Here is a 12,725-nt window from a genome sequence, read left to right as displayed (position 1 = left end):
TACCTTCCCTGTACTTCTCCATCATCCTCAGGGCAAATATTGCATCTGTGGTGCTCTTCCTCGGCATGAAACCATACTGCCGTTCACAAATCTCCACTTCCTGTCTCAATCTGGCTTCAACTACTCTTTCCCAAACCTTCATCGTATGGCTCATCAACTTTATCCCCCTGTAGTTGCTACAACTCTGTACATCACCCTTCTTATAAATTGGTACCAGGACACTCTTCCTCCACTCATCAGGAATCTTGTTTGTGTCTAATATTCTATTAAACAACCTAGTCAGAAAATCAACCGACACCTCCCCTAAGCACTTCCATACCTCCACTGGTATGTCATCTAGACCAACTGCCTTACCATGACAATTGAACTTTTTTTTTTTAAATTACCATTTAAATGTAAATTGTAATTTCAGACGCAATGGCAATAACATGACAAAATGAGGTTGTCAAGTAAATCTTTATTTCGAGAAATCATACAAACACATTTGGTCAGTGTTTACTAGAAGCAATTGTGTATTACACACAAATCACACGAATAAAGTGTTTCAGTTTGTGCCGACAAGTGTTTCAATTCTTGCAATGATTTGTAAAGTAACTCCTAATTCAAGCACATTGTGTATTCCCACACGCCTTCAAAATTAATACTGCAAGGGGTGATAACCCTGTTAACACCCCAGGAGTGTTGAATAGGAGTCAGTTAAAGGTACCCATGAAATTGCTCTCAAAATGACAGCAATTCAAAGGGAGAATATTGAAGAAGGAATGCAACTAGAAACACCAACACAGCAACTCAAGTTACATAAATCAAATCCATGGCAACTAACAAAAACAGTAGGAGCAAAATACGAAGAACCGACTTAAGGGACTTAAAAAAAATGCTGACATCTAGTGAAAACATGAACTAAAACATTTTGACAAGAGACTGTGTGGCTATCATCATTACATATTGCTGAAGTTTTACACATAAAACTAGAGCCTTCCAATTTATTTCAAGTACAACATGCCTGCATGTTGGATGCAAACTGTAAATTTGCATCTCTGTGTGAATGCAAAGTGAACCCGTGGCACAAGCCATTCCGGGGCAAATCCGAGGAGTAGACATGAAAACCTCAATCCGTTTCTATTCCACCAATCCACGGTCACCGGTGACAAATCCTTCAAGCAAATGACAAATTCACACCACTATTGTACGCGATGACAGGCAGCAAATCATGGCGTTAAGAAAATGTCATTAAATTAGAAAAAGTGTTATAAAATATACAATTCATCCAGATACAATTTGTGCATATATCAGGGGCGGGGGTGACAAACCACGTCAACGCTCATCCACATCCAAGCTCTTGATGACTGATGAGGTGATTGCTCCATCTAGTGGCGATATTGTGCAACATCCATGCCTTGTTCTGAAGACTGTTTTTAGCATGTAAAAAAATCGTATTATAATTCATTCGAGAAGAGAAGGCTTTGTCGTTTACTGTCAGGTGTTGGAATGCCCTCCAGCTGAAGAAAGTAGAGTAGAACTTGCACCTGAGAAGACAAAGGAACAAGTGAACAAGCATCGACAGGGCAGCCGATGTTTTACTCTGTGCTGCCGAATTCTACCTGCGTCATGACCTCCAGAGACCAGCTGTCATTCATGGAGATCGGCTGTGAACTATTAATGGTGATTTTGCTGTCTTTCTCGGACGGTCGAAGCAAAGTGGGTCCAAAAACGGTGGCCAGATTGTGCAGAGACATCTTGTTAAAGCTCTCATTTTCAGCCACCCTATCAGAATGGGAAAAAAAGTTGTCGATTTCACATTTGGGGGATGGGCCAGGTATTCGTAGAAGTAAAAATAACAAGAAGAATGTAAAATGTGCAAAATATGTACAGTTTATTTCAATGATTAGATAAGAGACTCATTTTTTTAATCTTATGATTTGAAATGAATGTAGTAATTCAAGTCAAATTTATTTGTGTAGCCCTTAATCACAAGAGGCTCAAAAGGTTTCACAAGCCCACCGTTGACAAATATCAGCAACATTAATTATTAGTCATACTCAAAACAGTCCCACAGGCTACTTCTATAGTTCTCGAGGGTAACCCACACGGAAAAAAAGAGATCCTTTAGATATACGGTACTTAATTTGAACATATATATTAGTTGCACAAACTTGTGTCATTTCCCGTGTTTTCATCAGAAATAAACAAATTATATTAGTTTAACAAATGTTAATCATGTGCAATCAAAAATTAAGTATTTTTTTTCCGGCGTGGTGCCTATGAGGACCATTCTGGTGATTTGGTCATACCCTTGACATGCAACACGACATGTTATGTCAGGTGCGTTTTACCTTTTCAGGTGGTCGAGTAGAAAGAGAAAGGTGACCAGATTGGGTTCTGGTAGAGAGAGCAGCAGGTTGAGCATGCAGCTCTCCTTTGCCACACTGTCAGAAAGTGCTGCATGGCAACACAATATTGTGGATTAGGGAAAGTGTACTGTACTGGAAAAGGTTTAAAAAAAAGAAAAGTTGAATTTGTGACTGACCGATGCCTCCAGAAAAGTTGGGGTACAGCTCATCAGTGAAAAGAGGCTCAGGTAACTCGCGGAAATACAACTTCAGTGTACCGGCGATGGCGTTCACGTCCATGTCCCGCATCATCACCGACACATCTTTGTTGTCTGTCAGGAGGACAAGATAAGATCTGTGACGTCAGCAGCTTTGAAAGAAATTTAGGAACAGATTATTCATTCAGGGCTCAGTCTTGAACTAGATCGAAGGGCATTGTAAAGATTATGTACACTCACTGGGGGGTAAAAAAAACAGTAGGACAATTAAATCCACTGAAGGAGTTCTCATCATAAAAGGATATTATGAAAAGAGATACTCAGGCATAATCTATAACGTTCTACAGCAGGGGTCTCAAGATGGGAGGAAAAATGGCAATACTTTCTCAGGGGGCCACTGATGGCCATTCCGACCCCCGCTCAACCTCAGTACAAATATTGCTTGACCTGGAATATATGAGTCACGTTCATTTCTTTTGAGTCTGAATCTGAAAAGAAAGTAGATAAAGTGAACGGAAGATGTAGCGGTTGAGCGTTAAATGACCGGCCCAATATTGTGTTGTACATCGTGGTGATGTTTTCAGTTCAAATCATTCATTCATTCATTTTCCGATCCGCTTTATCCTCACAAGGGTCGCGGGGGGGTGATGGAGCCTATCCCAGCCTTCTTCGGGCAGTAGGCGGGGGACACCCTCAACCGGTTGCCAGCCAATCGCAGGGCACACAGAGACGAACAACCATCCACGCTCACACTCACACCTAGGGACCGTTTTGAGTGTACAGCCTGCCATGCATGTTTTTGGAATGCGGGAGGAAACCGGAGTACCCGGAGAAAACCCACACAGGCCCGGGGAGAACATGCAAACTCCACACAGGGAGGCCGGTAACGGGGATTGAACCCAAGACCTCTGCACTATGAGGTCGACGCGCTAACCACTGGACCACCGGGCCGCCCCAGTTCAAATCAATTACCATAATAAATGAGGCTTTATCATATTGAAGTGGAACTCACTCAAATCAAAGGCACCCTTAAGAGCTTGGATGTCAGTTGCAACGCCAGACACCCTGTAGATGCCCACTTCCTCCATTCCACGTCGCTCGATCTCTTCAACACACTGTCTCACAATGAGGGGAACCTTGGAGCGCTCCCGTCTGGTAAAACAAGGAAAAGAAGGCTTTGGTCAGCGAACTTAACTCAACGGTCAACAAACCAGGAAGTAGCCTACCATAAGTCAACAAACCTAATAGGCGGACCAACCACGCAACATGAGGTGTATAAACACAAGACAGCAGAATCTGAATCAGCCTCACCAACGGCACGGCATGTGTTCTTTTGATCATTCAGCACGTTTAATAACTTATTCGTTTTTCCTGAACTGAATTGTGCGGCAAATGATCAACTCACTTTGTTACAACATGAATTTTCACCCCAAACACACCAGACTGTTTGCGTGAAGGCATGCGCTTGAGACTGAACTCTCTGCTGGTGAACTTCATCGAAAGCTTGACCTCAACCTGAAACAGGAGAGTAGAAAAGGAAGAGGAAAGCCTGTTAGATTCGCCTAAGAAGTCCTTCTGTCAGCTTAGAAATGTTTAAGTGGCCCTTCTGTCTTAGAAATGAAACATTTGGCGGAGGAGAGCAATGTTCATGTTGCAGCTGTACGCTGTGGTGTTATTTCGGCTGTTCTTTTTGGTCACTTTTACGACGACACTCCGTCTCGTCTTACTCACCCCATTCATAGCAATGACAGTCCGCTGCCAGTCTTTGTTTTGCAAGTTCTGGGGATCCAACTGAAAATGAAAACAGTCAGTGTGCAGATTGTTACTTCAAGTAAACTTCACTATTAACAAATTGGATAATATCGACAGTATGATGAATTATGATGCTTGATTTTCACTATGGATTCAATGCTAAGCAAAATGACAACGGACACTCTATTGTTCTCTTCGAAAGGTCTTCCTTTCAAAGGGAACAATAGAGTGTCCCCTTTGAAAGGAAGGCCTTCCCGAATTCAAAATGAAAGTGACAATTTGCAATACGACAACATCCCACCAAAAAACATTGAGTCGGCCTTGCATCATAGATAACTGTTTTTTGTTTTTTTTACGCAATCATTTTCCTAAAACTACAGCATACCGGTAGTTTAATTGACAAAGAAGTCTTTTAAAGACCAAAACTAAATTTCACAAGGGTGAAATACATTCCTCTTAATGAAATAACTGGAGGAAAAAAGCTAATTGTCAAACAAATCTGCTATGAGACGCTAACATCTTTAGCAGGTCCATTGAGACACTTTGTATTTGTATGTTTGTTTACCTTTGGTCTGAGCAGACTGCTACGAACTCTGTCCCAAAGACGGGCCCCCGTACTTGCAAATTTTCTGGGGGCCAATTCAACCTCTTCCTCCAATACACCGACTGTCTGAAACGCGCCTTCCTCATTGGAATTACACTGACTCATGTTTCCTGCATGAGCCCGTCACCTTTCTAAAAATGTCCCTTTGGCAAACGATGGGCAAAAAGACAAGAAACAACAACAAAGCTGCTCTACAGCGACGAGCAGAATCAGCGGGTCCATTTTGTACGAACGTCCATCCGCTGGCCACTTTGCCTTTGAGAGTCTCATCATTGAAGCCCTGGCAAATCCTTCCCAAACTTTCCTAATGCATTGTCACATATAGTCAGAGTGCTTATTCCAGCAGGAATCAGGAGAAAGGAGCAAAGCCACACAGCCCGCTGCCTTTGTGTTGTTCTACTTCCCCGTTGGATTTGCGAGATTAACTCCTGAGAATCCCCTCCTACGCTCATTATCAACGTGCTCACGCCTGCTGTTGTTTATCGCCGAATGCCACCTTGGCAAGAAACTTAATGGGATTATCTACCGATGAATACAAATGACTGTAAAATATCAAACACCTGTAAATATTCTCCTCTTCACAACAAAGGAATTACCGGTACTGTATTCCATTGTGTTGCATGAAAATTCAAAGCAGCGTTGTTGCCGTCTCCAGAGAGCGGTTGGCTTTTTCAAATAAGCCAAATGAAAAAAAATGCTGTAATGGTCACGCTCAATGGTGATTTCAATGTTGCGGGATAGCGACAGTGACACTTTGACACTTGACTTGATTACATGTGTAACTCGCGAACATACTTCGTTCCATCCATCCATCCATTCTTTGTAATGCTTGTCCTCACGAGGGTCACAGGCGTGCTGCTGGGGCCTATCCCAGCTGTCTTTGGATGAAAGACTGGCAGGGTACGATTTGCAGCAATGCACAAAATTATTTCTACTTTAGCCACAAAATGAGTTCCATTTGGCGAATGGGTGTATTTTAGCTGGATATTTATTTTTCCCTTCAAAACTCTTGAGTTCTAACCCATCTTTTCAGAAGCAGGGAAATCCCTCGACTGGTTTATCACAGAGCGCTTTGTGTATTCCTCCATCTGGCAAACTCTGGACCAATGCCAACAGCTACATTTGGTCAACCCAAAGTCTAATCCACCCTCTGTCACAACACTCGATCAGAGGTCAAGATGATGTGACCCACCGGCCAACAGACACCTCTCACTTCTTTATGAACAGCAAAAAGAGTGTCATGAGCATGATTAGACAAAAAGGGACCGGTGGACAGCAATGCAGATGCATCACCACAGGTAGGTTATTGGAATAAATAAAGGTCAATGCATTTTTAAATTCTATAACTTTAGTTAAACTGCAGTATTAAAGGGGTGGGGGGTCAGGATGTATTCCCCCCCCCCCCTTATTCATTGTGACATGTTCAGAAATGAATTGGGGGGGGGGGAAATGTGTTGTGCTTGGGAGATTATTTCTTCCGTTTTATAACATACAATTGGAAAGCTTTATAAATGTGCTTTTTGATGATGTCTACCATTTAGAAGGAACATGTAAGGAACTTCCATGTCAAATCTTGACTGCATGCGACTAAAAGCTGGAGGTAGTGGCTCACCGACTTTGATCTGAACAAGAACATCCAATACTTTACTCTCTGTTAAAAATTAAACTTTGTCGGTCAGGTTGTTGTAGAGTTCATATTGCTTTGCTTTAGCAAATCATGTGGAAAAATATGACATTTTAAGGATATTAGAGAATAAATTCACCAACTATCATACAAAAAATGACCGTTTATCCCTGCTGGAGGTTTTCTATGCACTTTTAGTTCATGAAAGGTTTATGTTAAAAAAAAAAAAACTAACTTTCATCCTTTTTTTTCTTTTTTTTTTTTTTTTACAGCAATTGCAGGATCCTGATGAGCGGAAGCCCACCCCCGACTTACTGACCACGCTAGTCGCCAGTCAATCACATGTCAAAAACGCACAATTTTTTAACTGGCAAAAACTATGAGAATTTGAAGCAACATACTGTACCTTTATCTGTCCTTTGACCATAATCTTGTCCGTCATCTCTCCATCGTCTTTGCTGTGCTTGGGCTTGCTGTAAGACTTCTCATAGCAGAGCAGCCTCAGCGTCTGGGAACCCTCCAGCTCAATCTCAAACTCCTTGCATGGAAACAAGAAGACATCTCAGTAAAGATCGGTACGCGCCATACCATCCACACGCATTACACGTGGAATGCAACAGACGTGGTGCATGACGAACAAGCGTGAAACGGAAAAAGCCCTCCGCCGAGAGATGTCTTCCTCTATAAAGTTCTCACCTCATTCCAGCTGGGCTCAGTCGAGTCTCTGTACACGCGCGTTTTGGCTTTGTTGACAAAATAACCAAAGGAATCCACCTCAAGAGAGCAGTAAAGGTCTGATGTGTACAAGCAGACATAGTAGAATTAGAGAGGCATCAATGAGGCAACACAATGAGACCTACACTTCCCCTGTGATGTTGTTTTATTCTACTGTTACGATTTCAACAAACGACTTTTGGAGTTTCAGCAAACAATGAGAACATGTCATAATGCATACTCTAACCATTTCAATAAATGGCTTTTGGAGTTGAAGCAACCAAGGAGAACGTATCATGTTTCACGTCGAGTCGTGTTTGAGACCATTTGTACAAAGTATCCCAAACAGAGGCGATTGCTCTAAGACTGCAAGGGAAGCTCAGCTTCCCCTAAGATGTCAAAAAAATAAGTGATCAAATATATGTGTGTACATACAATTGTGTGTATATGTCATTGACTAAATATGCGCAACAATGCGCTCAACTTTTGTTCCGAATCAGCTTCTCATTACTGGTTACGACGCGACTCTCTTCTCATTCATTCCCGCAGCTTCACTGTGATGTAAACTGTGGACGCTGAGTGTCGACTGCGCGGACGCTGTGGGCGTCTAGAGAGTTCAGTGTAGGTTGAAAAGAGACCAGTCATTGGATAAATGCTGGTTTTGTCACGCCCATCGGACGCTCGGCGTCTCTGGGAGTCTATGGACAGTGGGCGTTTATGGGCCGGCCCAGACGCTCAGCTTTTCAGCATGATGATTGGATGATCTGTCTGAGGCTGAATCTCTTTTTGATTGACAGTGGAATGAGCCAATCACCAATCTTTTGGTTTATGTATCCGTAGGAGCATTTTTTAATTCTCATTCTGTTCTGATTTGAACTGGAGACTTCTAATCATCTTAGCGACACTCTCTTTGTTGAAAGCGACTGGCGACAAATTAATCTTTTATTTCTGGTGGGTTTTATTGCAGTTGCTTGTGTTCGCAGACTGACTTATATCACCACAGTTAAGACTTTGGAAAAGACGCCTTGTTGGTATGACAGGGTCACAGATCATTTTCTTGAAAAGGAACGGAGAGTAGAATTCACGTATAAATAAAGGGACCCATTTTATGATGTAGGCCGAAATTGAGCTTCCCCTCCTTGACAGACCAGCATCCGCCACTGATTCCAAACTAATCCCGTTTGTTCCCCGCCCCGGCAGCTGTTCATCCATCTCAGGGTCTCAGAGACGCAGAAGAAATTACCGTACAAAGAATTACAATTCGTGACGTCATAGCTAAACTCTAGACGGCCCAGTAAAGTCAAAAACAGAAGAAAGGATCACTCACTCAAGGTTTGTTTGAGACCGGATGCAGAGTGTACAATGACGTTTAAAAAGCCGTACAAACCCGGGGATTCGTCATCTATGTTGGAAACAGAAGTGAGTATACATCTTCAGACACAACTCTTAAATTGCAAGTATGTTTCGACGGCACAACTAATTAAGCTATCATGAACCTCACCATCTTTGTTCATGGTCACTGGAATATTGTGGACAGTCTGGAGTTTCACACATGAGTTAGTAAGCATCTGCAGCTCGAGAGATGTCAGAGAGAAGCTCTTGAAACCTATCAGACAAAGTTCAGACACATTTGTATCAGACACAAATGGACTAAAGCACCATCAGAGATTTTGGGGGAATAACTTGCATTTCTTTTGCTGCTCGCGAATGATCTCCCTCCACTCAGCACGTTCGTAGTCGGATGAGATCAGAAATGTGAAACCCTGAATGGCACAAAGGGACTTGATGGGTTTATGTATTGTGGTTAAATACTGCAATGACAAGCCCTCAACATCGGAGGGCAGCATAAACTCATGGACAACAATACATCAACAGGGATTACAGTGTTCCACAGCAAAACACTTAAAATGTACAAATAGTGCGGAGGTTTTGGACCTTGCCATTCCTGTTAGCCACTCTGAAAGCCATGTTGGGTGACATGAGGAGAAGCAGAGACTCCTGCTCTGATAACCTCTTCTTCAGACGCTCCATCGCCTTGGGTCCTTTGGTGGCTCTCTGTAAATCAACAGAAGCAGAGGTTTATGCTTTGGGGTTGCCTTTACTGGTGGTTGGCGTATCTTTCTCATTTACGTGATCAAATATCTGTCATCCACAGAGCAAGCAATGCTTTAAGTATAGCTCAAGACGGTCCACATACATACAAATACATATGCATGCAGAAGGTGAGAAGGCTCAGTGCTGCGCTCAATAACACAATGGCGGGACTGGCGTCCCTCACAGCAAAAAAAAAATCAAATCAAATGAAAATCTAAATGTCCACGTTTTGGTCAGTGACTGCTCTTCTGGGATTTCTACCAGTTTTGCTCTGGTGTGGATCTTGAAACTGGAACGTTCTGCTCCTTAAGAAAAGCCCTTGTCTCTCTCTGTGGGCATGCTTACCTTTTCTCTGTGGATCTCATTCTTAATCTGGGACAGTTTGATCTTCATGGCATCAATTTCCTCATCCTGGACTAAAGGGATAGGGGTCGACTCGCAGTCCTCAATCGTCTGAAAGGTCAGGTCGGCGAGAGGAATGTACCACTTGCAGTCATACTGTTGTCCTTTCCTGTGAATGAGCACAATGCAAATGCAGTTTATGCACCTTGCTCACTTCACATGTCTGTCTGTTTTGCTTTTACTTCAGAACGTTTTCTTTTTTCTGAATGAACCAGTGGAATATTTAAATTACAGGCAAGGTATTGACTCAGACTCCCTCACCCTGCAGCCTGTTTCTTCAGCTTGGTACAGAGCAGCAGGTCAGTGAAGAGGAAGACATGACGGAGTTTCCTGGAACCTTCAACCAGCTCCACCATGAAGCGGTCCCTCAGAAGCTGACGATTCTGACAACAAAAAGCTACAGTTACAGAAGCTACGACGTCATTCGTGACACTGTGGTGGAACTGCAAAATAGAATGAATTCATTTACTGTACATCTGTCTGCCACGATTGGATCAAAATAAAATGACGTTGATGTACTCAATTTCAGAGTGCAGTCGATTTGTTCTCAGATAAATGCTCCCAAATTCAAGCACCGGGTATCTACATGTTGTTTAATCTCAGAAGACCTTCCTTGAGTATATTTCATTTACCGTGTCATTATTCGCGTTGATTATGTGTTTCCTCGATGGGGCGAAATGTAGGTATAGCGCTGCACTCTAAGGTAGGTTTTTGTTTTGTTTTTTAAAGAAAACAGCATTCGGTAGAATCTGGTCAAATTTCAAATTCTTGTACAATCCCCTACCAAAAGGTGAAGGACAGAAAGTCAAGATAGACAAACAAACTGAGAAAATTATCCCCAAAAGAGCACGAGAACATAAACAGACTAACAGTATATGTATGTAAATTAATTTCACAAATAAATCACTACTTATTTAAATACAAAACAACAACAAAACTATTGTTGGCTCTGGTGGGGCACTGGACCTTAAAATTAGAGCTTACTGGTACTCCTCTTGTTTGAGGCACACATGGCTGTGAGCTGTCAGCACTTTGACCTCTGGGTGGAGGTTGTTTACATTGTGACGCTGCCCATGCGAGACTCTGTTGCCAAACACTCACTACGGTATGAAAAAAAGAAAAAAAAGAAAAAGGAAATCGTTGCAGGACGAAAGGCACCCCATGTCTGGCTCTGTCCTGGTTTCAAAACGTGGTAGGAGCACATGCGCTTATTGCTTTGATGACACAGAGGGGATGGCGGATCAATCAATAATCCAATGGAAAAAACAGCTTTTAGTGCAGCCTTTCTTTTTAATCATTGGCTACAATGACATTGAGTATTGAGTACGATTGAATGTGCACTTTCAACTCGGCTGTGTCCCCTGCGGCAGGCGAGTTCTAAGATACCGGCAAGCTGGGTTCAGATGCTTGACACTCAGGCAGAACATTGGGCTGCTCTATGATGATGAGACCTTTTCCAGGTTAGTTTCCGGGACCCAAAAGTGGCAGAGCAGCCAGGAAGGATGGGAGGGAGCTCTGAGCTAATCAAGAGGCTTTCTTCATTTCCAACACGGAGATCCTGACCTCCTGTGTTTGCACTGGTTAGTCACAAGCTTCCTTTTGCTCCACTTCCTTCACAACTAAAGCAGACAGGCTAAGATGAGTCAGTGGGCAACTTTATTTATCAGAGCTTCCAATTACCTTTTGCTTTGCCTTGTTACCGTCAACACCCACAATCGAGGGGAACCATGGAAGATGATGTAGTCTTGAATTCTGTCAAGTCATTTTACCTGAATTCTGTGTGCCTAAACTATAGTTCCAGAATCCACATTGAGCATCTTGTCATGTTGCCATTAGCATTCATTTCAAAGCAACACCGTGGCAAATAATATTTTGACCGAGCTGCAAGAGTGGCTGTGTAGTCCTTTTTAGGTGTGCTTTTTTGCAAAGACTGTTTTGCATGTTATGCCTACATTTGACAGTTTTATAAGTCAGACCTAGCTTGATTCAGGGAAGAGAGCACAAACAAGGCTGAAGGAAAGTCAGCAAAGTAAAAAAAAAAAAAAAAAAAAAAAAAGTTACATGTAGCAGGCGTTAGATGTAGCTGTTTGCACCGGCGGACTATTATTCCACCCACTAAATTTGGAAAAGTAACAAGCTGTATTATGTTTTCCCACAATAATGATCATAGCAACGTGATATAAATACAATCAACTGAATCTGAACACTTCATTAGAGAACAGCTGCACCATTAAAAATGCCACATAAAGACACACAGAAAGGCATAACCGAGTATGTTACAGTGCGGTATTAATACCTCTTTGACATTGTCGATCAAACCTGAGCATTTTTATTGTACAGTCGGAATTCTTACGAGATTACTTATTTAATCTCATTAGATCATACATCACTTTCTCGCCAGTTAATGTACAATACTGTATATATCACAGGTGTCACACTCAAGGCCCAGGAGACAAATCTGGCCCACCACAACATGTTTATGTGGCCCGCGAAAGCGAATCAAACACGTCAACTTCCAGGATGCTTCCAAATATCTGCACCAACATTTCAAATTCTCATATGAAATAAATAACAGAGATATTGTGAGTATTTTCCTGTTACCAAACCCCTCATTACAGTAACTTAAATAGTTGAAGAAGCGATTACCATTTCTATTTTGTGTATAATGAAGAGTCACCTATTTGATACTGGTGTGCTCAGAAAAAAAAAATACATGAAGCAGGTACATATTTTCTTTATCATACATGATTATGTTCAGTGATGAACTGACCTCTCCCTTCTTTACTGTCATTGAGTGTCTACGAGGGGTGATTTCTTCATTAATGCTGGACAGAAAGTTCTGTGAGATGCGCAGGGCATCCTGTAGCAGTGGATAGTCAGGGTGGCTGGAGGGAGTGTGCTTCAGTAAATCCTAAAACAAAAACAACCAAAATGAAGACAATTTTTGTCCCCAATCTCCATGCCAATGCCCAAGTAAGATGAGGCTC

The 12,725-nt window shown here is 42.2% G+C and overlaps 1 protein-coding gene across 1 annotated transcript in view; it reads right to left on the bottom strand.

The window, feature by feature from the left end:
- Window positions 1–437: 437 nt before the first annotated feature.
- The window catches only part of LOC147204672 (breakpoint cluster region protein), a 38,483-nt gene continuing 26,195 nt past the window's right edge, over window positions 438–12,725 (bottom strand). The window contains exons 8-23 of the mRNA XM_086111259.1: window positions 12,509–12,649; window positions 10,000–10,121; window positions 9,682–9,847; window positions 9,178–9,297; window positions 8,930–9,005; window positions 8,744–8,848; window positions 8,570–8,644; window positions 7,225–7,322; window positions 6,935–7,066; window positions 4,280–4,339; window positions 3,954–4,063; window positions 3,561–3,700; window positions 2,528–2,662; window positions 2,334–2,439; window positions 1,602–1,764; window positions 438–1,526 (exon numbers count right to left, since the gene is read on the bottom strand). Of these exons, the coding sequence (XP_085967385.1) occupies window positions 1,437–1,526; window positions 1,602–1,764; window positions 2,334–2,439; window positions 2,528–2,662; window positions 3,561–3,700; window positions 3,954–4,063; window positions 4,280–4,339; window positions 6,935–7,066; window positions 7,225–7,322; window positions 8,570–8,644; window positions 8,744–8,848; window positions 8,930–9,005; window positions 9,178–9,297; window positions 9,682–9,847; window positions 10,000–10,121; window positions 12,509–12,649 (1,839 nt within the window). The 3' untranslated portion in view covers window positions 438–1,436. The remainder of the gene's footprint in view (window positions 1,527–1,601; window positions 1,765–2,333; window positions 2,440–2,527; window positions 2,663–3,560; window positions 3,701–3,953; window positions 4,064–4,279; window positions 4,340–6,934; window positions 7,067–7,224; window positions 7,323–8,569; window positions 8,645–8,743; window positions 8,849–8,929; window positions 9,006–9,177; window positions 9,298–9,681; window positions 9,848–9,999; window positions 10,122–12,508; window positions 12,650–12,725) is intronic.

The sequence above is a fragment of the Hippocampus guttulatus genome, chromosome 5, assembly GCF_054856545.1.
Source record: "Hippocampus guttulatus isolate MCC_2025c chromosome 5, RoL_Hgut_1.0, whole genome shotgun sequence".
Lineage (NCBI taxonomy): Eukaryota > Metazoa > Chordata > Actinopteri > Syngnathiformes > Syngnathidae > Hippocampus > Hippocampus guttulatus.
This window is presented reverse-complemented; position numbering and strand designations above follow the sequence as displayed.